Raw genomic sequence first — 24,636 nt, 5'->3', positions numbered from 1 at the left:
CTGCTCTCACCTGAGCTGCAGCAGACGCTTTTCTGCACTGTCATCCACAAAAACAGAAAAACAAGAGCGGCCGTTGAGAGCTATTTATAAATGAAAACGGACCTCGGGAGCTAAAAGGCCAGACGGCGAGAAAATGAGATGGGCCGGCGGGAAAGTGATGGCAGGACACAGGAGGGTGATGCGGGATGGAGGGACGGAAGCATGAGACAAAGCAGGCAGGGCCTGAGGCTCCATTACTGAATGCAATGACAATACCAAACACAATGTCGGAAGTGAGGAAGTTTTTGTCTTTGGTGTTTTTAAAGGAACAGTGTGTGAGAATTCACCGGAGGTTGTTGTAGCTTAGATCAGTAGTCTGCAACCTTTTCTGTACCACGGACCGGTTTATTGTCTGACAATATTCTCGCAGCCCAGCACAATAATTTCCTTAGTACTTATAGTTCAAGGATCCCTTAAGCGCCAGGGTCACCAGAGCACCACTTTCTGTGGTGTGTCTTGGGCAAGTACAGCCTGGTGGCACTTATCCTTCTCTAGGCTGGTTTTTGGCTACGGGTTTAATCCCCTGCACGAAATCGTTATTTACAGTTCAGGGGGGGATTGGTTTTCAGTCCTGATGCTCCTTACATCCATCAACCGGGTTTCAGTTTACAATTATATTCACGTAGCCTCATTATAGTTATTTTGAATGGGATGGGGTCTTTTTTTTAAGGTCAAAAGTGATGCAAAATTGCCATTCTTCTCGGAAGATAAAGAATATATGCATATAAGCGTCATAATTCTATTGATTTACTGGTGGCAAATTAAAAGTTCCTGTGGTGTGTCTTGGGCAAGTACAGCCTGGGTGTGCCCATCCCTCTCCAGTTTTTTTTTTTCAAGTTATGGGTTTGCCTCCACCACATGACAAGGATAGTACTGGTTTCCATGGTTACCAGTAACATGGTACGCCTCCTGATCTGACTCAAATACAACACTTTCATCATCTGGTCGCCATAATTTGTCAGTGAAAATCCTCAGCCCGCTCTTTAGACATAACCTTCACCTCATCATACTACTAGATCTTAAATGCTTGTTTATTTCAATAAATGCTAAAAGAGCCCACTGCACAGTAAAAAACAAAAAAGTTTTAAGGGTTAGGCAAAATTGAAAGTAAAGTTAGAATGTAGTTAACATGTTGTGACATAAAAATGTATTTTTTGCCAATTTTAAGTCATTGTTATTTTTTAGAAAAATAAAGGAAACCAGGAAACTAAAAAATCTAGAAAAATAAGATAGAAGTATAGTAAATTAAGCAAAATGAATAACCCGTATCACCCCCTTTGCTACAGTGACCACAAATGATAAGAAAACCATAGAATTGGTGCCGGTAATACATTTTTAAGCATTTTCAGCAGACGTCATGCTTCGATATGTTTTTGATGAAATGAACTGTGGTGAAAAAACACTGATTTAGGCTTCTGATTTAGCTAATCAGTGCACTCCTTGGAACGTGGCGAAAGTGGAAAAAATTCCTTGCGGACAAACGCCAGTAAATTAAGAATTACCGATACGATCAAAAGTATCAATTTGAGACTTTTAGTACAGTGTTGAACAACTAACACACAATATCAATAATAAGAATGATGATAATAAAAATAAGTCCAAATATTTTGTGTAATCACTAGCCACTAAGTATCTAGATGGCATAGGAAAAAACATTAGAACAACTGGTCTAGTTTTAGGATTATGTACGCTCACTGCTGCGTTCCGCGTTTGATTCCTGTTGCATCCAACACTGAGCAAAAGTGGTCAGCGGTAATTGTTGACTAACTAACTGTAAAAACCAGTGTCGAACACACACCCAAAAATGTGTTTTTTGGGGCTTCAAACAGCATCTGCAAAAAATAAAGCAACTTATTTTTTTTGTTTCTGTGTGGCCCAGTACCAAACGATTCGGGGACCGAAAGCGAGCCCCGGCCTGGTGATTGCTGACCACTGGCTTGAATGCAGATGAACCATGTGCATCCATGGAAGAGACCACTTGGCAACATTTGGGAGCCTGTTCTGATATTTTCTTGAAACAAAACACCAAGTGGCTTAGATACTCCTCAGGTAAATGCAAAGAAGCAAAAGCTGAAGTTGATCAGAGCAAACTTTAGTAAAAGCAAAGCTCAGCAAAATATTGAATCTGTGTAGCGTTGGAGCCATGAACATAGTTAAACGGCTCATATGAGTGCCTAGAGAAGGAAAGAGTGGAAAATGAGTAGGAGATTCAGTATGGCTTTAGACACTTCTGTCTATCTAAATGACATTTAATGATGTTTGGATTGTAAAGACAAACAATATTTCGTTGGAAAAAGCGGATTTAGAAAATAATATATATTTTTAAATATTTTCTATTATTTTAAAAAATAAGTTTTGGGAGCTAAATTCTCGTAATTTGGGTGATGCTGAAGGATGAAGCAGTAGCAGCTAACAACGGCTGGCAGTGAGCCAAGTGGCTGATATGAGTGGCTAGAGAAGGAAACAGTGGGGAAAGAGTGTAAGAGGCCTGAGACACTGAACTCAGTGACGTCAGTTAGCAAGATCAGATGTTAAAGGCGAGTGACACTGAAGGACGAAGCAGAGGCACCCTAAAATAACATTCGTGGCTAGCCAAAACCTGCAGTCAAAAAGGTAATGTGAGTGGCAGGAGAAGAAAACAGTGGAAACAAGTGCATGGTGCCTGAATCACAGAACTCGGGGACGCTTGCTTGCATTAGCAGCTGTGGAAGACGAGTGACAGTACAGGACAAAGCAGGAACAGCTAACAATAATGACTAGCTATAGCCAGCAGCCAAGTGGCTAACATGAGCAGCTAGAGAAGGAAACAGTGGAAAAAGGTTCAACATCAACAGTGTTATATTTAAATGACTACCAAAAGGCCAGTAAAACTTTACCAGACCAAGCTTTACTTATGCAGAGCTGCTAACAATGACAATAGCAGTTAACGGCGAGTTAACGGTGAGCTATAGATTGATAGATAGATAGATAGATAGATGGATACTTTATTCATCCCCGCAGGGAAATTCACATTTTCAGCAGCATCCCTGCGCTGAGAACAATACAACAATAAAGCAAAAAGAATACAATATACAAATACCCAATGTGACGTGCTAATACCCACTGTAGCGTGTTATATAGAGTATCTAGATAGTGCTACACAGAATACATAATGCAATAAAATTCGGTAATATGCAATGTAGGGGGTGTGGTTTAATGTGGGCCTTTACTCTGCCGGGTGGAGTTAAAGAGCCTCATGGCATGAGGAAGAAAAGATCTCTTCAGTCTGTCCGTGGTACAAGAAAGTGACAGCAGTCTGTCGCTGAAGCTGCTCTTCCGTTTGGAGATGATGCTGTGTAGTGGATGTGATGAATTGTCCATGATTGACCGCAGCTTTTTCAGTGCCCGTCTCTCAGCTACTGTAGCTACTATAGACCAAGTAGCTAGCATGAGTGCCTAGAAAAAGAAACAGTGAGAAAAAAAAGTCAAAGATGCCTAAATGACGGGAGCATCACATTTAATTAGTTGACATGAATCATAGCACGTAAGGTTTTTTTTTTTTTCATATTAGAAGAGAATATTGTTTTACTTTTATGAGGGAAAAAAAGGTGTCCAAGATTTGGGTCGTTAACCCATATAAGTAAAATTGCTCCCATTCTGCTTTATTTACTCTGTTTTCTATTCCCAGAAAGTATAAAACACACATATGCATGACTGTGATACATCATGTGCAGTCACAGACACGTGTCTGTAGACTTGGAGAGGGGCGAGTAGCCTAACTTAGGGGTGTGCGGGCTCCTTTAATTGACAAGAAATCATTGTATTGCATCGCTACGAAGCAGAGGGAGGGAACGAAAAAGGGGGGCAGGGGGGTGTCGACTATCGGACTCCAGGATAAGGCAGCTGGTTGCGCTAGCGGATTTTATTGTGAGCTCATCCTTTCAGAGGGAGGCTGAGCGTTCCAGGAGGAGGAACTCCTTGGGATTTAGAAGCACAACTTCTTAGTATTTAAGCCTGGCTTGGTACCCGTCTAGGGATGGTGATTTATTTGAGGAAGAGCGTCCATTCTTTGCTGTCCGTCTTTAAGAAGAAGGGTGAGTTTTATCCATTTGCACAAAATATTCAAACGTAGACAAACCCTCATGGAATGTAGGGGGTCCCTCTAATGAGATAAAAAGCTTTAGCGCCGGTCGTCTTAATCAACCCAAAAGCGCTTAACCTCCTGCGGGAGTCTGGTAAACCTCAAGAGGCAGGGGGTCTCATCCTTCGTGTAATCCCGTGTGGGAGCATAGAGAGCTTCTTTCTGCAAAATGAGCAATAAAAGGTAACGCTGTCGGCTCTGCGTAGGTAGCGAGAGCTGGGATCGTCCTCCAATTTTCTTGGCTGTGTCCATGACTCCGAAGAAAGTTCTCCTGTCGACATTGTACTCCAAACTGGGCAGAGAGCATCCCAGAATTTTCTCAGCAGTGTTGATGACTCACTGTAAAATTCTTCTGTTAGCAATGTCCTGCAAACTGGTTAGACAGCAGGCCATGACTTTCTGGGCTCTGTCGATGACTCAATGTAAGGTTCTTCTGTCAACAATGTATTCCAAATTGGGCAGAGAGTAGCTAACGATTTCCTGGGCTGTGTTGTTTACTCACTGTAAAATTCCCCTGTCAGCAATGTACTCCAGACTGGGCAAAGAACAGCTCATTATTTTGTAGGTTGTGTTGATGACTCACTGTAAAATTCTACTCTTAGCAATATCTTACATACTGGGCAGAGCTTCCCATGACTTTCTTGGCTGTATTGATGACTCTCAGTAGTTGTCTGGTCAGCAATGACCTTCAGACCGGGTAGGAAGCAGCCCACAGTTTTCTCAGCAGTGTTTATGACTCACTGCAAAGTTCTCCTGTCCGTAATGTCCTCCAGACTAGGGAGAGCCGCACATGACTTTCTGGGCTGTGCTGAGGGCAGGGAGCAAAGCATGACTTTCTGGGTTGTGTTGGTGATCTACTGAAAGGGTCTTCCTCACAAATTCAATCCGAAGCTCTAATCCTCTCGGGCCGACAACAGAATTAGCGATTGGCAAGGCAGGAACATCTGCCCGGCTCCTAATAAAGGTTGTGTGTCACATTCACAACAGGCGTTAGTTAGCGATAGACGAGTGTTGATCATGTCCAGTATTGTAAACAACCCGGGTCACAACATGAATCCGGTTGCAAGGTGAAGCTGTCATATGGCGGGGTATTATAGTCACAATTGGTGTTTTTTTTTGGCCGTGTCACTTAGCAAAGGTAGGGATTCACGTTTATTTTTCGTATGTCTTGATAATTGCAAGCTTTGTTTCCATGGTTATGTTTTACTTCTACCTTTAGCATCACTGCAAGCCTTGGGACCTGTAGTGAATACAGTAGAAGAAAATAGAGTATTGTATCTTCTAAAGTCAATTGGTTACAGCTGTATTCCGTACCAAAAGTAACATGCACGCCTTTGTATTTCTTGATTTCTTGATCTCAAGCTTTATTTCCATTGTTAGCGTTTTGAGCTGTCAAACTTTAAAAATGAGATTTTAGAACGGATAAAAACAATTTCAGATTGAACATTTTTTTTGTACTTTAGTAGCATTTAAGTCGAAAGTTGTTCTAGACTTAAAAATAAACCACACATGAAACCTGCTATTTCTGTATGTATCCAGCAGATGGTAATGGAACAACATTGTCAACACAAACATGAGCATTCCTTGATTTTTGTTTTGTTCCGATTTCTATAACTTTAAAAGAAAATATTTTGTAATCTGATATAAACGGGCATAGCCAATCACATAAGATTTTTGCTCCTACCTTTATCACCAGTGCAACTATTCTGGACCCATAGCTACAAAATTAAAATTCAAAAGTGAGAATAGGAGCATTGTGGGAAGGACTTCATCTTTAAGCATATCGACATCTTCATGAAGCCGCGATGCTAACATAGCCAATAGGAGACGAGCATTTTATTATGACGTGGACCAATAGCAGAACGGTATCTTAGACACGTAACTTGTGATACTTGTCAACTTTACAAGTTGGGCATGTGAAAACATTTCTCATTGATGCCATATAGTGGGGGGAGATGCCGTAACGAGAGTCCCAAAAAGATTTCAGTTCACGATGCAACGTGAATACGTCGTAAGGCAGGGTCCTCCTTACCCGGGCTCTACTGTCCTGAATTGGAGTTCAAAATGCCAGAAATTAAGAATGTTACTCCCGTATTTGGCTTACAACCTGTGTTTTTTCAGTCCTGGTTGGAGTTAGCAAAGGGGCAGTGTGTATTATTTCCTCTTTCTCACACTTGTTTTCCTTCTTTCTTTCTCCATTATTTTTTTTGTTATTCATTCTCTAGCTTTTTTTCCCCACTCCTTTCCTCTTTTTTCTCTTTCTCCCTCTCTTGGTCAGTGTGTCTTTCTTTCTTTCTTGCTTTAATTTTCTTTCTCTCTCTTTCTCTTCTTGTCCCTCTCTCTTACTCTTTTTTTCTCCTTCTTCCTCTAACTCACTCTCTTCCTTCCCATTTTTCTCCCCCTTAATTTCTTTCCTACTCGTTAATCAACTAGTCTGGCCCTGTAAAAATGTTTTTCTACTACTCGGCTCCGAGCCAAAATTAGTTCAACGCCCTGAATATCACCGTACAGCGTCACCTAAGGGTCAAATAACACACACACTGTTCCTTTAAAAGAACTTTATCCATTCCTCAGCAGCCGGGACCAAAACCAGCGATGAGCAGAAGAAGGTGCACTACTCTTCCTCTCAACACTTTCAAGAGAACGTTTTTGTGGAGGGAAACCGCTCTCAGTTCCTGGAGGATTTGCACTGGCAAGCCCTGGAGGGCTTGAAAATCTCACAGGAAAGCCGGCAAGGTACTGAAAAGACTTAGTTGTTGTTTACGTTTGCGGTTAACGCGGCGGTATCGATCGGCTTTACGCAGAGAGCGGAGTCAACTCGGCCGAAGACCAAAGCTGCAACGTAAGTGCACTTAAACGCTGAAATGTCCTGCCAGGATTTTGCGTTAAATCCATTTTTATGGGCCGTGCAGTCCTCGGACTCTACGCTTCCAGACTGGGATAATTCAAAAGATGAGGGCGACTCTCAGGAGTCCGGATCCAACTCAGGGATTACCGATACCGCGAGAAGTTCTACCGGATCAGAGCTCGCTCGCCAAGGTAATTGCCGTTTTTGTCTTTGTAAGGTTAGGTTTCATCTAGATCAGGGGTCTTAAACTTCAGTTATTGGGGGAAGGTTGGTTAGGGTCTGGTGAGGTTGGGCCGCATCAGGTTTTCTACGAGAAAAGCTTGGAGAAATGCCCTATTTTCAATTTTTTGTCCTACACCTAATAAGATCTAAAAATAACCACACCAAAAACTAATAGGAAAATAAAATCAATCCGTCATAAATTCAATATTAATACAATAGCAAATAAGGACGACGTAAGAAACTGAATACGTGAGTAGAAAGATGTAATTAGGCGAAAGTTACACGCAAGGTGCATCCACTCTTCTTTAAACTTCAGTTCAACATCAGTAACAATCGCCTTACTGCAATCTGCATATACAGACCTTTAAGCCTCAATTCAACATCGGCGTCGATCTCCTTCTCCCACCTCGAAAGCCGCATGCAAGGTGCACCTGCTGGTCTTTAAATTTCATTTCAACAGCGATGAAATGAAGAATGTGTCGTGCAAGGTGCGTCCACAGTTTTTAAATTTTGGTCCACTGTTCTTTAACTTTCATTTCCTCCCCTGCCCTATAAACTACATGCAAGATGCATCCTCTGCCCTTTAAGGTTCAGTTCAACAGCGGCAACGATCTCCTCCGCCTTTATAGTTACATGCAAGGTGCAGCCGCTTCCCTTTAGGCTTCAGTTCAATCTCCTACCCAGTTCTATTTTCCACTCTTACCTAAATATTACGTGCAAGGTCAATAACTGACAATCTTCTCTCCCGACATGAAAGTTTAAGTTTTCCCTCCATCTCACTCGCTGTTCTTTAAGCTTCGGTTCAACAGCGCTGACGATCTCCTTCCTGGCCATGGCAGCCCCTTGTTCCGCGTTCCAACCCCTCCCAAAATGTTATGATTAAATTTCAAGAAATAATGAATCAAATCAGCTTATTTGTTGAAACTTTGTGGTGAGTATGCGGTGGCATGGTTCAAAAAGAGAAGTAGCAAGCCAATCATATTGCAGGGAAGACGTACATCAATCTCAAACATTCGCGTGTGAATTTTCAGCCCTGCTTACGAACTAGCACGGAGCTAGGATCCATAAAAACTGGGCCACACCAACATTGAGTTTTTGTATCATGGCGGTGAAGCCAAACTACAGTTTAAGCCCCCTGATCTTGAGTCCGGACTTTCCTAGGTTCGACCTTCAAGCCTTTGCATCCTGTGAGACGCTTTGACAAGAGCAAGAAGAGAAACAGGAGGACGACCATTATGGGGATACCGAACCAGGTCCAAAAAGAACTTGGTAGGTAGTCCAACAGCCCACTATTATTTATAATTGTCACTGAAAGCCACTCTGTCTATTTACCAGGGTTGCACAGGGGTTCTACGCTCCAGCAGCTTGTTTCTACACAGCTACCCAATTACAATAACCAATCGGAAGTTTTCATCATTCCAACTATTGATTCGGGGACCCCATTGAGGACAAAAGAAGGAGCAAGGGTGCATCTGTCAGAACTGGAAGTAAGTTCTCCGCAGTGAATCAGAGCAGATTCATGTCATATCCCAGCGGTTTCCTGTACTTAACGAAACTCATCTTATATTTCCAAATCAGGTACCCGGCGACAAGCGGCAGATGAAATCCAATCTTCAGGAAAAATATGAGAATGGAGAACCACACAAAGAAAGCCGTCACTATCGGTCCACTGTCATCAGACCGGTGTCTGTTGCAGCACCTGGAATGACCACCTTCACATCATTTAACACTTTAACCAGTAGCTTCCTCTTGGACCCCAAAGTAAGAAAACAACAAGAGAGTAAAATGACTTTATAGTATTAATCAAAGAGTTGTTTTTCTTCTTACACTGTAGGGTCCAGTGATGTCAGTATCTCCTCAGGCCACCTACCTATCTACCATAATCCCAAATGCGGTGTTACCAGCCTCTGTTGAAGTCATCGAGATCGACCGAGGCAGCCAGCACAGGGGGAACGCTCACACAGTAAGCAAAAACAGCCTGACTTCATCATCGGCCAGCCCCTTCCTCTCCAGAAAATCTGATGGTGAAAATTCCCAAACCGACGGTTCCCTCGACGATCCGATGACCAACAAAGAGGATCTGAATCTGCGAGCAGGTCGGGTGGATTCTACAGGGAATCAGGAAGTCACAATTCTCCTTACCAAAGTGAATCGTAATGAACACATAAACTCAGAACCTGTCCCAGCAAGTACCAGTGGGGGCGATGTAAAACTCAAACGGAATTCCAATCGGAGTCTCTCCGTTATCAAGACAAAGTTACCCCCGGCTCCTCCACAAAGATCCAATTCGCTTCATAACAATAAGGTCGGAACTATATCCGAAGGTCAGATGCAGTGCAAACACTCAAATGTTTCTGCTTCTCAAAGGGTATCGGGTACTAATGAAAGGGAAATACCCATTGCTAATGCAGTATCTACACAAACAAGTAAGGTTCTGGATCCTGTGAAAAACACTCCAGAATCTGACCCCCATCCTTTGACCCCTACCAAAGACTCTCCAGTTGAGACCAAAAAGACGGATGGGTCCCTCTCAGAATTCAACCGACAGAAGAACACCCTGGAAAGGGATAAAATTGAACGGACTATGTCCCCTAGCAGTGGCTACTCCAGTCAAAGTGGCACCCCGACACTTTCCCCGAAGGAGATCACTCCGACTTCTCCAAACAAGCACAAGAAGAAACCAGTTAAACCGGAGAGATCTACATCCCAGGCATCGTCCTCTGTTTCTCCATCTTCGTCACTGACCTCACTCTCGTCCGGTGCATCTGAGCCAGTCAGTTTAGAAGTTTCCAATTCCTGCGGTTTGTTTCCAGTTCCTCCAAAAGAAATTCCTATACCTCTAAGCCAGGAGGTTGCCAGATCCCTGGTTTCGACAGAAGAAACCCCTTCAACTTTGAATCTGGACGTCAACAGATCAGCCACAGTTTCAACAAAAGAACTCCCTTCACATGTCGGACTGGTTGAAAATGGATTTTGCCTGGTTTCTTCAAATGAACTAAAGCTCCAAGAGCTATGGGATGTCCCCTCTCCTCCCAAAGTCAAAGCACCATGTCCTCCACCTTCTGAAACGTGGCGTCGAAATAGTTGGACCTTTGAGCTCCTGCGTGGTTTGAGTGATGCCTCAGAAATCATTTCAAAGGATGAGAAATTGTTGTTGGACATTCCCAAGGACGATGATCAGGTCCAAGGTCAAAAATGTCCAGGTGTGGAAGACATTGTTGCATCAACATCAGAAGGACAAGAGAGACATGGACTGACAAATCGCACCAATAGTTCCAATATCCTCAGAAGTGAAGAACCGCTACGAGTTAAAATCAAACCACAACTGGAAGAAGATGGATTAAAAAGTGAGACTAAGGATGAGGTAGACACAAATGAAGTCCAACCAGAACCAGCAACAACTAATCAAAGATCTCAACCACCTAATTCAAGGAAATCGCTCTCCACCTATGGATCGGCTTCACCGGCAAAGTTCCAGGTCCAGAGTTGTGTTGCAGAATCATCTTGGCCACCACCGCCACCTCCTTTGGAGGGGGACTCAGTCTTTGATGGGGTGGAGGAGATGGACTTTCCTCTCCCGCCTCCACCTGATGGGGCGAGTCGACCAACTGATACTTCAGACACACCTTTAGAGGAATCTGTAAAGGAAATTCATGACTCAACTGAAGCTAAGCCAGTTTCTGATAAGGAAAATACAAAAAATTCTGATGGAGCAGTCCTGAAAACTACTCCAGCTTCTTCTGTAAGTCCAACCTCAACTGAAGAAACCCAACAATTGGTCTCTACCATCACTTTTCACAGCAGTTTTCTGAAGCGGTACTCCCTAGAGATTGAAAATCCCTCTATTGATACTACTGAATCTCCTTCACGACCCTCTACTCTTGTCACCCCTCTGAAGAATGCTACTGCTGCTGTTGCCTTCAGAAGGCACCCCAGCACCGCACACAGAGACACCAGGAGTAAGGAGCTTCTAGCTTGCCACAAAAGTGTCCCCATCCCGAAAGAAGATGCCAACATACCCCTCGTTACCCCCTCCTTACTTCACATGGTGCGCCTACATACCGTCAATACGACCGACAAACGCACGGAAGACACATCAGGGGAAAGGTCACCAAACCAGGGAGCTCTAATCCAGGGTGATTGTCCAGCCTATCAAAATACTCCTCCAAAGCCGACTCGGAAGTCCCTTAAATCCCCCCCTCAGCCGATGAAATCGTATGTGACACCAGGAACCCCTTCCATGCGATTACAAGAAGCCATTCGGATCAAAACCGCAGCATTGTCGTCAAGGGACAGCGTCTTGGGAATGAGACCGTCCTATCACTGTGTGAACCAAACAGGGACGTCGTCCCTACAATCGTCTCAAACGAGGATCCCAATTCCCACTGCCAGTTTTATTTTTTCCAGGAGCACCAAACCAGATCCCTGTGATGCACCTGAGCTTTCGAAGTCCCCCAGTCAAATCTACCATGTTAATTCCTCAAGTGAAGGACTGAGGTCTCTACAGGTTCCACCGCCTGTGGCCAGGAAACCTTTTAGGTTTTCACAAGATCTAGCATCTAGAATGGTGGCCGACACTCCTGGAGGACAGCATTCCAAGGGCATAGCGCAGCCAGAGACAAGTACGGAGCAACAGTAATATAGTAGACCCCCAGGGTATGGCATTGATCCATTCTGAGGTAGGGATTGCATAGTAAAATTGCTTTATGGCGGGGGATAGAAACCTTTGATAATTAGTTTATAATCCCAGATATAACATTAAAATAACTTAATAGCGCATAAGTACTTGTGCTTTTGCCTTTAGCATCACTGTAAGCCTTGGGGGACCCATAGCAAATACAGTACACAAAACATAGTAGTATATCACAAATTGCCATATAACAGGGATAGAAAATGTGTAGGAGTGCCTTCCAAACCCTGTGTCCCCAGATGAAAACATTAAAATAATTTGTATATAGTAAGTATTACCTACGTGTACATCTATATTTATGAAAAATGTTATTTAGAGGATATATTATGTTTTGATTACCGTTGGTGTGACGTGACTTTAGCTGGTTAAGTGGGGTAGTGGGTGGATGCATTGGGGAAGGAGATGGCAGATATAAATGAAAACTGTTAAAGTTTTCACTTGCATGGATAGACTTGATTGCTTTAATCATTAATAATTGTCCTGATTGTCAATAGGTCACGGCCATACAACTAAGCTAGGTTAGCAACCCAATTTGTTTTAATCATCACAATCCTTATTTTCATGGTTTTTGTGTGTTTGCTTCTCGCTTTAGCATCACTGCAAGCTTTGAGATCCGTAGCTAATAAATACAGTAATGTAAATAAAGTACAAAATTCTAAACTGAATGAAGAGAAAGGCGTTGGGGGGGGGGGGGGGGGGGTTTGACTTTACCCAATAAAATAGCATTTTTTAGATGCTGTGTTGAAACCAATGGTAGACCAGCATTTTATATGACATTGACCAATAGCAGATAGGCATTTTAGAGACATTACCAAGTTAGAATGGATATGTTTTTGGGCGTGTAAAATAATTGACGTCGCACAGTAGGGAAAAATTCTATTAAGAAAAAAAAAAACATTGTAAGGCGGGGTTGCCTTATTCCGGGGGTCTATCGTATTTACAAGCACTCAATGGTGTCTCATATTGAGGTCATGTTGTTTTCTTCCAGCGACCAGAGTAACGGCGGACACAATCGAAACACTGTTTTAAAAAGCACTTAGCGATGATTCATCAAGAGGAGCCACAGAAAAGCTACAAGCAAGTAAACCAGGACATTTTTTTCCTTCTAAAAAAGCCTTAACCTGAAACGGCCTTCCTGATGTATTTATGCAAATTCAAAGCGACCACTTTCCTATGATAGCTTTGTCCCGGAGTATTTTTCTCTAACGATAAAGCGCCTCCTCAGGATGAATCTGTGTGTATATGAAGTGTAAATATGGTCGCCCCCTAGCGGCCGAGTCGGTGAGCAGTTTCGATCTGGCCTTGTAATATAAAACAGTTGTGAGAAGGGAACGAGTATTAAATCTATATATCAATCATAAAATTATTGCTGTTTAGAAAGGAAGCACTTTTGTATTATAGCGACTGTTTAAATGCCCCCCCCCAGATTTAATAAAAACGACGAAATTTGAGATCATTGCACAAGTGCGTCAATTTATTCATGATGTGATGAGCACAACTTTACTGATGACATCCCATAATATATTTTCCCTTGACAAGACTGAGCGTTGTTACCATGATAAACACATGTACTCTTGAAGACGTACCTAACAGATATTTCCTCCTTTTAACGTTTTACACGTTATTGGTCCTAATTTGGTCACCAGGGGGCGCTCTTTCCATTGAGCGGCCAAGTCTTCAGAGATCTTTAGGTCCACCTGGAGGACAATACGGAATCAGTTTGAGCGTAAATAAATAAGGCAAAAGTGTGGAAGACCCCGGGATACGACATGAATCTATTCTGAGGTGGGAATTGCAAAGTGAAAAATAGCATCTAGTCAGTACTACTAATGTCAGGGGGTGTCAGAATTATTTTGAGCTCGTTCTCACACGGCCAGACTAGTGGATTAAAGAAAAGAGATAGAAAGATAACAAAGAGAGAGAATAAAAAGAAAATAAATAAAATAGAGGGGGAAAATAGCATCGGAGAAATAGAGACTAAGAAGGAAATGAAAGCAAACTAGAGAAAAAAAGAGAGCAAAGGGGAGAGAAAGAAATCAAGACAGGTAGAGAGCGACAGACAAAGAAAAACGAGAGAGATATAAAAAGAGAAAAGGGAAGGAAAAGAGGAAGAAAGAATTAAAACTATTCCAAGCTTTTTCTTGATCTTCTCTCAGCTTTGTCTTTTGGGCCAGATTAAAGTTGTTGGAGGGCCTGATCTGGCCTGCAGGCCACATGTTTTAAGAAAATAAATACTGGACAAAAAACACAGTATTGTATGGTACCAATTTGCAAATTCTTTATGGAGCACATGAGAAAAGGCATTGGGGCAGGTAGTTTAGCCAATCGGATATCTGTACTTTTGCAATGCTCGGACACCGACCAATAGCAGAGCAGCCTTTGGTGACGCCGACCAATCGCAAACAGGCATCTTAGAGCCATAACTACATATTAATTGTTGTACATGTACAATAATTTGTCGTTTTGTAGTGTACAGAGAGGTCATAAACATCTTGTTCCTTGGTGTCAAGTGAAATAGTATATAGTAAATTTTACTTGCTTATACCTTTAGCATCACTGCAAATCTTGGACCTTGTTAAATAAGCGCAGTATAGAATTTACAGCATTGTATCACGCTAACCAGCAAATTTTTCGGACACAAGATGCAGCCAATATCTGTGCTTTCATGATGCTGTGAAACCAACCAATCGCAGAGCACCATTTGATGATGACGACCAATAGGAGACATGCATCTTAAGAGACATAACTCTGTGAATTTGAATTTTATGAGTTCTTGGGCTTTCAAAATAATTTGTTGCCGTATAAGGCTGTCAAGTGAAGACCTCATAAGGCGGGTTCGCCTTATCTCGGGGGTCATCTGTTATAGATAAAATCTCAAGATGCATACTTGTAATTTCTCCCACACTTTCTTCTTAGGGTTAAGCCTTTCTTCCGGTCTGCCCGCCTCATATCCTTCCACAAAAACCCGATCCCCAGGTGAAGATCCCCCAGGTGGGTCCAGAGGCTCCACTCTCCTCGGTTCCCCTTCACTAAAACAAAAATCAAGGTCAGGGGAAGGTCGAAGAACTACAAAATCAGCAAAAAAATGTAAAAAGTCGTACATGGAAGCGCAAAGGAGCATGGCCTGCGACTCGATGCCGCGCATCTTTTGCGGTTTGAGGTTGCAAAGCACCAGCACCAGACGCTCCTGCAAGGCCTCCTGGGAGATGTAGGCCACCAACCCGCTGACTACCGTCCTGGGCTCGGCTTCCCCTACGTCGATTTTTTCCAGGTAGAGCGAATCAGCGTCTGGATGCTGATAGTTGAGGATATTAATATTCATTTTAAAAAAGTGGTATCGGTCAGCTTCAATAATTACTATGAATCACATTTGAGTTGAAAAGTCGATTTTCAATACATAATGGTTTTAACCATGTATTAATACGTCAAATTTATCATAATTAGGGATACACCATAATTAACAAATCAATTAAATTTGATGTCATTGTAAACAGTTCCATTTAAGAGAAAAAGGACTGATACTTAACACTATTTGACAGTTTTGTACCAGAGCTGTACAATAACATTGTAAATGTAATCAGAATTAAAAAAATGCACGTTAAAATGTGATTTTTATAGTGCTTTTTATTGATCAAATTAAAAATGTTTTGCTCATTGTTTTTTTATTTGACTACATTTTTAAATCATTATTCTTAAAACGTAGCTTTCTGTTTTACTTGTGAAAAAAACAAACTAGCATAATTGTCCGACACGGCAAATCATTTGGGTAATGTTGAGTATTTTTTTCTGATGTTAGTTCTAAATACTTTTTAAAATGACGATAATGTTTGATGATTTTTTCGATTTTTCACTTTACATCGAACTTTTCTTTCTTCTAAAATAAAACAAGTCAAATTGTCGAATAGGGATGATCATAAATTAAGTAATGGAGTTAACGATTTTTGTCCTGATTTTAATCCTAAATACAACATACAATTTGTTTAATCATGTTTCATCCCAAATATTGTTTTATTAGAAAAAAACCCTCTCTGATTCGGCATTATTAATTTCCTCCTGATTTATTGTAGCAACAAAGGTGTATAGCTATAGTTGTATATTATTCTTAACCAATGCTTGAGTGTCATTCAGTATCGGAGAAGTTGTGTTTAGAAGTGATGGATTGTCACATAATAACTCCTCACCAAAATGCATCTCAAAAGTGCTGTAAAAAAAAAAACTTTGATAAACAATACAAAAATATGCAACAGTTGCAGGCTTGCAATATTTTGGAGAATCCAGAGACCAGGGTATTACGATCATTTAACGAGGAGAGATAAAAGCATGGATCAGTACCCTCCATATTTTCCTGGGAAAGAAATTTGTATGGGTCTTCAGAAGCAGTATTTTATTACTTGTCCATTGTGCATTTATTTGTGCATCGACCCCAATATAGATGAATGATTCATTTCAAAGAAATCTACACTTTAGCCATCAATAGAGGTCCTACCTTCTCCACACTGAGCACCTTCCCCACCCGGATGTCCAGTTTAGACGGCACCACCTCCTCGTCATCTCCCGCTGGACCTCCTCCCGCCTTGCCACCTTTCCCTGCCCCTTCTGCACAGCCGTCCGTCAATCAAAAACTCAAAGACACGCTTTCATATCTCAAGCTTGGACACCGACTCGTTTTTGCAGACGGGTAGGCGGCGCTGGTCAGTTTTCGCAGTTCAGGAGACTCGAACCTTTTCCGGATGGGCTCCAGAAGCTCGTTGAGGGCGGTCTCCACCGATGCTTTAAGGTCTCCAGGGTGGATCAACTAAGCAAGAGGAGAACTTTGGGATTTTCAAACCCGAGAGGAGCGAGATGAGAACGTACCTCTGCTGCAAAATCTTTCTCTACTTCTTCAAAAGCAGTGTAGACTTTGTCCCCGCCAAACTTTGCGTCCCGTTTAATGGAGAAACCTACAAAACAAGTCCGCCATTTTAAAACCATCACTTTAACATGTAACAGTAGTGTTTTACCTCCACGAAGAGGGAAAAGCACAAATTTGACAAAGGAGAGAACCCCGTTGTTCTGGATGTTTCCAGGCTCACAAAAGACTTTTTTAAGCTTCTTCTTCAGATCTTCCTTGGAATCCAGCAGATCTACTTTGGAGTCCTTAAGAATGAAAAAACAAAGGTTACAAATCATCCACAAGTATATTTACACAACTTTGCAGGATTTTTACTTCTTCTGAAGAACTCATCTTGGCGCCAGTCAGTCCTGGTACCATCGGGTTCATGAGATGGATGCGCTTACTGTAGCCCATAGGGGGCAGGTACTGCAAAAAAAGGACAAAACGCTTTCTATGACTTACAGTAACAGTGTGTGACGAATTCTAGATCATTGGAAGAAAACACTACGGAAGCCTGAAGGATGAAATTTAGGAGCCAACTTCCAGATTTTCGAGTGTTAGCAAGGATGAATTTCAGCCATGTGTTAATCCACCGCCAGCTACAACTAAAGACTGAGCAGCTAAAAAAAGTTGCTTGAGTTGGTCAGAGCTGGTGTAAGGGGCTAGATACTAGAAAAGGTCAGCAAAACATAGCAAGGGAAAGCTTTATCTACATGGAGCAGCGAACAATAATAATAGCAGTTAGCAGTCAAAAGTAGCCTTCAGGCAAGTGGCTAGCATGAGTAGCTAGAGAAGGAAACAGTGAAAAAAGAAGATGCCTGAATCGAGAAACTCAGCGACGTTCAAGTGAAACTGATGGGTGAAGCTAGTATTATTTACACAAAGCAGCAAACAATAACAAAAGTTGTAAGCAATTGCCTGCGGCCAAGTGGCTAACACAAAAGGCTAGAGAAAGAAACAATAGGAAAAAAGTCAAAGATAACAAGCGCCAAGGGCCTGAATCACAGGACTCAGTGACGTTTGCGTGCAGGACCAGCTGTGGAAGGTGACACTGAAGCCAACAATAACAATAGTGGAGAGCTATAGCCTGCAGCAAAGTGCCTAAAATGACTGGCAACAGAAGGAAACAGTGGAAAAAAAGTTTAAATGTCGCATTATTCGGTGACTTTCAGATGCAGGGCTTAGCTGTGCGCGGTAAGTGACTTAAAAAGTGTTAAAAGCACCACCAGGCCAAGCTAGCATTGCAAATTGGTCATCCATTCTTCCATAGTAGCAAGATGTTGTGTTGTGTAAAATAATGACACATTTTTAAACCTAAAATCAAGATTAAGAGATAGATGTGCTTTTGCTTAATGTTTGAATAGAATGGTGTTTTATTGGAATGAATAAAGTATTTTACAGCACTAAAGGTTGCTACATAACACACACTGGGGCTTTTAGCACATATACACTAAAAAGTCATCAAATAAACATGCATCACCTTCTCGGCAAATGTGAAAATCTTTCTTTGGTCCACGCCTCCAAATTGGGCGTCTACTTTTAGGTATTCCTCATCCAGTGCCTGAGGAGTGACATTAATTCAGGAAAAGCAGAAAAAAATAAAATGCCGTTTTATTATTTTAACCTGCAGTCCTGGATAGAGAAGACCACTCAGAAGGGCGTGCTCCACTTGTTTTACCACCTCAGCGCCAGCTTTTTTGGCATCATGCTCTGTCACCATGGAGGCTAGGCGGTAGACATCCAGCGTATATTCCCTAATATTCATGACATTTATTATTCAATATCAAGTATATTTCAAACTGATTCCTTAATCACCAACCTACTAAGCTGATAGTCGGTCCCCTTCACAAACTTGAGGTTCTCCAAAGGTACGCCGATACTCTCTAACATGGCCTTAATCACCTCCTCATAGTATTTGACCCGAAGCTCCAACAGCTCCCAGGGAGCCTTCATGTTATCCAAGAAGGCGTGCAAGTCTGCGAACAAAATGGTGACCTGAATGAGCAAAACAAAAACAAACATTTAACCTTTTTTTGTAAAGACAAAAGGTAAGAATGAGAGCACGCACCTCGCATCCAGCTTTGAGGAAGTCGGCAATCTTGGACATGGGGACGAAATAAGCCACGTGGGGTTTGCCGGTGGTGGCGGTTCCCCAGTAGACCTTCAGCTCCCGCTCCTGAAGGATCTGCTTCAGCTTGTCTTCTCCGAGAACCTCCTGCAGGGGGGAAAAAAACAATATTGGAAACATCACAGAGGAGCTTATGGACTACATTTAAATGCAGGCGATAATATGATTGGAAAGCGCATATTGGGTGTCTGGATTTTGTTTACAAGCTTAGAAACAAAATAACCACATATATATGGCAAGTAATCTGATCAAAAAGGCGAAGTGGAATTTACGATATGACGGAAATAGCTGTTGTTTCTTTCGACAAAAAATTAAAGAATGATTTCATTCAAAGCACACACTAAGTTATATGAAATACTGTGATTGTTTGCTCCAAAAGTGAGCTCCAGCTATGCTTGTCCAAGGCTTGCCAGAATTATAGTCTTACAGTATATATGGATAAATACAAATGTTGCTTCCACTATATAGATCAGGGGTGTCTAACTCATTTCACATCGCAGGCCACATAATGCCTTGTTAGATGTCAAGTGGGCCGAACTATTAAGATTATACCATACATGCTATAAATAACCAAAATATGTCTTTCATTTATTTTGGTCTAAAGAAGCACAAGAACATTAGGAATAGGATGGAATTTAATGAGCATTCCTTTTACAAAACATTTCATTTCATTTACAAATGTGCAATTTGCTTTAATCATTCACATATATGCATTGCAACTGATTCCAATGATTCTACGAAGGCACAAAATTTTAACAATTAATTGGTGTCGAAAAATATAGTAATGCACTTTAATATTAAATGAGTTTTATGAAGAAAGGAATTTTTAAACCATTTGCACATGTGTCTATAAAATCTATATTTAATCCCTGCCTACACCTTACAAACGAAGGAGAGTGATGTTAGATATGTTAAGAAGTATTCACATCTCCTGTAAATGTGTAAACTTCATACATGAAACGTACATACAATACATAGTACAATACATGCTGAAACTGTATGGAGTTGCGTGAACAGTAGAATTGCACCTTACTTTTATGTAGTGAAGCTGCTGACTAACATTAAATCGCTTATTTTTCAAATCACCACGGCAAGGATTCGTGTTCACAGAGCTGTATTCTTCATTCTGGGGCAGCATTTTAAAGGTGTTAGTTTAGTCTGGACTTGTTTTTGTTTCTGATATTTAGCATATTTTACGCCTGTACAAATGCATCAACACCAGGTGTCATATCCTGACTAGCTGACACTTTAGAATGCCATTTAAGTGCTTGTTTGTGAGCTTTGAATGCATTTTTGTTTTATTGATATTTATTACCGAGAAGATTTGTTCATAAAGGTAGGTTGCTTCAAACATTCACAAAGTTTTAGCAGCCAGCGCTGTTAATTTGGTGAACCCTGGTAGTATATACTGATAAAATTTGCCCAGACCTGCGGAGGCAAATTTGCCCTTCAATCTGCATCACACTGCATTGATCGTAACAGCACCCGGCTCCCTAGTGGACAATCCGTGAATTACATTTTATTAAAATATGAATTCCACGTCGTTTGTGCATTTTTCCACTTTTAAATTATCCTGCGGGCCTGATCGAACTTCCCTGGAGGCCGGTTCCAGCCCACGGGCCTGATCGGACCTCCCTGGAGGCCGGTTCCGGCCTGCAGGCCGTATGTTTGACACCCCCGATATAGATGCATTTTCACCATGGGGGCAGAATGTTTTTTTAGCTAATAAGCTGGACGTATCAATTCCCTCTGTACTAAAGGTCACACAATACTTTTGGGTTAAAAATATACCATATGTAGGAAACTGCTCACAAGATTCCACAAAAATGTATACCGTAAGCCTGTTTAATGTAGTTAGTAGAGACCACAACCCACTGTGATATGCAAAAATACATGAAGTAACCCCTTTTTAACATGTGCTCTGCGGGCTCACGCTCACAGCAATAGTGGACCGGAGATAATGTATTGCAGCCACATAGGTGCTGCTCATTCTAGGTAGAAAGAACGGAAAAAAAATGACACAAATTTGCTCTCTCAACCCCCGCACTCAGCAAAAGTCTACTGGAGATAATGGATCAGATTATTTTAGGCCCGCTAGCCCCTGTTCTCAGCAATAGTCAGCCGGGTATAATGGATCACATTCGCAGAGGTGTCGTTTATTTTAGGAGGGGAAAAAAGGGGGGGAATAGAGCCACCATGTATGACAAATATTTCCTCTCTCGGCCCCCGCTCTCACCAAAAGTTGAATGGAGATAATAGATTGTGACCAAAACGGTGCCCAGAACCAAGAAAATACCCTTTGTTGGCCCCTGCTCTCAGTAACGCTCTAGCGGGGATAATGGATCATGCCTAGAACCATGCATTTCATTGAAGTGGACCAGAACGGCAAAACTCCTTTGATGCATGTTTACACAGCTTTACATTATCCGAATATTGCCCATATTCCGTATCCAATCAGATCATTGCCTGCATCTAAACAATACCGTTATTGACATGCACATATGTGACCCACCTGCAGGTTCCTGGTGATGAGGTCCAGCTTCTCATCAGGGCTTAACTGAGCTGCCATGGATGAGGCAACTACAATCATACAAAATGAGAATATAAAACATGTTATAAAATTGTTGCAGGATCTCTGAAACAAACAAATATTTCTCACTTAAACTGACAAGCTTGGACACGTTCAAGTGTTTAGTACTTTCCTTTTTAATACAAAGCCAGTAATCACGAGGGAAGATGTGATGCAATGGCAAAAGGGAGCCATCATTGAGCAGCATCGACACCATTTTTAAGCAGACTTGTTGAGAAACAGGAAAACTATTTCAAGCATTCACAAGCATTTCACCCAAAGTTCAAGCACTTTCCAGTTTTTGAAAATATTAATTAAAGAATTTTCAAATGTTGAAAAGAACCATTTGTTAAAATAAGAAAAAATATCCGTTATAAACGTTTTTAAATAGGACAAAACACTGCTGTACTGTTTAATAAAGGATGATGTGGCCAGACCGTGGAAAATGAGCCGCGAATAGATAAGGGTTTGCGAAAAAGTGTATCATTTGAATGAAATTAAAGGAATGGGTTATATATGACAAGCATTACTTGGGACATAAAGCTACATTTTCGTTTTGTATTACCATGAAATTTCATACATTTGATATAATTACGTTAACTAGTAATGACGTTAGCTAGCTGGCCGGCTAGCACCAATGCCATGTGCAACGACACAAAGCAAATTCGGGTTCCAAAAACGCAGGTAACGTCCTCGTAATGGTTTCTGTCGACATTTTAAGCATTTTAAACAAACTTGCAATTGTGCTGTTCGGGTTTTAAAACCTTACCTAAAGAGTTAAAGCGCAGAGAATTAAAAAAACAGCCGGGTAGTGGGAGCTGTCAGTGGATTGCATCAGCGATCGATTGAGTCGACTTTCAGGCAAAAACAATCAAGAGCCGAGTGAATTGTAATCAAAGTGGTATTTTTTTCTCGCTTTTGTTCTCGAATGTATATTTTACGAGTGTTATTTTTAATATTTATAGACTTTAGAATAAAAACAACAAAAGCATTGAGTAGACATAATAAATGTAAACAGTATTTTAACAGCGATTGATTGAGTGGACTTTCAAGGTAAAGCAATCGATAGCTGAAAGCATCGCAGTTGAAGTGGTCGTCGTCGTCGTTGAGTCACTCAATGCGCCTAAGCCTTAGGCCTTAGGGGTGTCAAACTCATTTTAACTCGGGGGCCACACGATAGAACAAAAATTCTGTCGGGGGCCGGACTAGTAGATTAAAGATAAAGAAAAAAAAGAGATAAAGAAATAAGAGAAAGAAGGAGGGAAAAGGAGAGAGGGCAGGACAAAGAAAGAAAAAGAGAGAGAGGGAAAGAGCGTGAGAAACAAAAGCGATAAAAAGTCGTGAGAGAGGGGGGAAAGAAAGGGAGACGAGTAAAGAAATCCAAAGAGAAATAGAAAGACGGAAGGAGAGAAAAGAGAAAAGAAAGCACCAAGGGTAGGAAGAGAGAAAGAGAAAAGAGAGAAAAGGAAAAAAGGAAGTTAGAGCAAAATAAGTTAAAAAGACACAGAGAGAGAAAGAGACAAAGATCAACGAAGAAAGAAATAAAGAGAGACACAGAGAGTGAAAGAGACAGAGAGTGGGAGAAAAGGGGTGGAAAGAGAGAGAGAGAGAGAGAGAGAGAGAGAGAGAGAGAGAGAGAGAGAGAGAAATACAAGTACAGTGTCTTTGTTCGAGGCACCTGGCTTTGGCAACATCAAGTTGACATATTTCAACCTGCAGCTCATTTTTCTCTTGCACTTCCTTGAGTGTTGTCTCGCGGGCCGGATTCAAACCCTTAGCGGGCCTGATCTGGCCCGCGGGCCGCCTGTTTGACACCTGTGGCCTAAGGTAATCCATAGTAGCGCCAGATTCGCTCGTGGGAGGCTCCGTAGTTCTCCGAAGGAGAGGGGGCTGCGACTGTCCTGTGCCGCCAGGCCTGACGGGGTGCGACCCAAGCAAACCAAGCAGACGAAGCCTCTAAAGTCCTTAGTACGTTCGGACAGGCCGGTGCATGATTTATGGAAGCCCCGTGGGCAGGTAGTACAGGTGATTGGGGTGTGGTCGCAGCGAATGGTTCGAAAGCACCACTGGCATTTGGACTGGGGGCCAGGGTTGCTCTCGAAGTCGCCCGCCCTAAGAAGAACAGAGAGAGGAGAGTAGAAGAGAAAGAGAGGGACAGTTAGAAAGAGAGAAAGACAGAGTCAAATGCAAAAAAGGGGAAAAGAGAGTGAGAGAGGTGGGGAGAGAGTAGGAAAGAGAGGGATAGAGAAAATGAGAGACAAGAGTGTAAAGGGGGAAGAGAGAAAAGGAGATACAAAGAAGGAGAGAGGACCAAGAAAGAAAGAGAGAGCGAGTCTGAGTGGACTGAGTTGGATTCGTAAGGCTCCCCCGGGAGAGAGCCTTTCGCAGGACACCGCGGGAAGGTTCCTAGTCTTTGTCCTGCTAGTTGAAGTGGTGAATTTCTGTAGTGCAGTGGTTAGCGCATTTGCCCCAGGACACACCAAAGGAATGGTGCCCCTACGACCCTTGTGGTTAAGGGATCCAACCAACTATCTTACTGCACGACCGTTTATTATACCTATAGATTTAAAGATGCCAACATAAATAAAAAATAGCATTGTGACATTAAAAAATAAATGTATGAAAACTACAGTGGGAGAGAAGTAGAGTACACTGGTGTTTACATAATATTCAGCATACTTAAACGTTTTTTTGGAAAACATTAGCTAAATATTAGTCATAATTATAAACAGGGTTGGGTAGGGTTACTTTAACTTGATTACTTTTAATTACTTTTGGATTACTCCAATACCAAATATGCTAATAAAAGACAAAAGAAACACAATATGAATAAAATTATGACTCACAACACGTGGTAAGTTTTCTCTCCTGGCTTTGATCTCCGGCAAAACTAACATAAAATGCGACAATCCAAACAGTTTGCCAACATCTTTTTTGGCGTTCCATGTATTCCGTTACTCCCCAAGCCTGCACAAAATTGAGTAATTTTAATCATATTTCGTTTCTTTTGTCTTTTATTAGCATATTTGGTATTGGAGTAATCCAAAAGTAATTGAAAGTAATCAAGTTAAAGTAACCCTACCCAACCCTAATTATAAACGATCAAATACAGGGAAAAAACAAAATGCGACTATCTGCTTCTTTACT

At 41.7% G+C, this 24,636-nt stretch overlaps 2 protein-coding genes across 4 annotated transcripts in view; one reads left to right on the top strand and one right to left on the bottom strand.

The window, feature by feature from the left end:
- The window catches only part of nhsl3 (NHS like 3), a 30,928-nt gene extending 17,558 nt beyond the window's left edge, over positions 1-13,370 (top strand). The window contains exons 1-9 of one of the 3 annotated variants that reach the window (XM_088328602.1): positions 3,963-4,112; positions 6,734-6,895; positions 6,964-7,001; positions 7,072-7,198; positions 8,391-8,498; positions 8,565-8,716; positions 8,808-8,990; positions 9,064-11,851; positions 12,908-13,370. In XM_088328602.1, the coding sequence (XP_088184728.1) occupies positions 4,055-4,112; positions 6,734-6,895; positions 6,964-7,001; positions 7,072-7,198; positions 8,391-8,498; positions 8,565-8,716; positions 8,808-8,990; positions 9,064-11,851; positions 12,908-12,948 (3,657 nt within the window). In that variant the 5' untranslated portion in view covers positions 3,963-4,054 and the 3' untranslated portion in view covers positions 12,949-13,370. Of the gene's footprint in view, positions 1-3,962; positions 4,113-6,733; positions 6,896-6,963; positions 7,002-7,071; positions 7,199-8,390; positions 8,499-8,564; positions 8,717-8,807; positions 8,991-9,063; positions 11,852-12,907 lie in introns of those variants that run through there. The other 2 variants (XM_088328601.1, XM_088328600.1) reach the window with 2 other exon arrangements.
- yars1 (tyrosyl-tRNA synthetase 1) lies at positions 3,004-22,396 on the bottom strand. The gene is made up of 15 exons (XM_088328603.1): positions 22,259-22,396; positions 21,433-21,500; positions 18,861-19,007; positions 18,612-18,787; positions 18,417-18,546; positions 18,273-18,353; positions 17,126-17,218; positions 16,920-17,055; positions 16,774-16,859; positions 16,582-16,714; positions 16,406-16,515; positions 15,021-15,214; positions 14,807-14,948; positions 13,506-13,616; positions 3,004-3,474 (listed from the first exon to the last, which is right to left on the bottom strand). The coding sequence occupies exons 2-14, from the start codon at positions 21,487-21,489 to the stop codon at positions 13,506-13,508; spliced, it is 1,596 nt and encodes a 531-aa protein (XP_088184729.1). The 5' UTR covers positions 21,490-21,500; positions 22,259-22,396; the 3' UTR covers positions 3,004-3,474.
- Between the last annotated feature and the right edge of the window lie 2,240 nt (positions 22,397-24,636).

The sequence above is a fragment of the Urocampus carinirostris genome, chromosome 2 (assembly GCF_059441175.1).
Source record: "Urocampus carinirostris isolate Australia breed hairy pipefish chromosome 2, RoL_Ucar_1.0, whole genome shotgun sequence".
Taxonomy (NCBI): domain Eukaryota; kingdom Metazoa; phylum Chordata; class Actinopteri; order Syngnathiformes; family Syngnathidae; genus Urocampus; species Urocampus carinirostris.
The sequence above is the reverse complement of the archived record's forward strand: the minus strand, read 5'-3'. Positions and strand labels throughout refer to the sequence as shown.

What these genes read in the sequence shown, in the direction of transcription:
- yars1 (XM_088328603.1), bottom strand. Translation starts at nt 21,489, where the DNA reads ATGGCAGCTCAGTTAAGCCCTGATGAGAAGCTGGACCTCATCACCAGG. An exon ending in AGAAAGATTTTGCAGCAGAG is followed by an intron (nt 16,715 to 16,773) that starts GTACGTTCTCAT and finishes CCTCTTGCTTAG; the next exon opens with TTGATCCACCCTGGAGACCT. An exon ending in AGGTGCTCAGTGTGGAGAAG is followed by an intron (nt 15,215 to 16,405) that starts GTAGGACCTCTA and finishes CTCAACTATCAG; the next exon opens with CATCCAGACGCTGATTCGCT.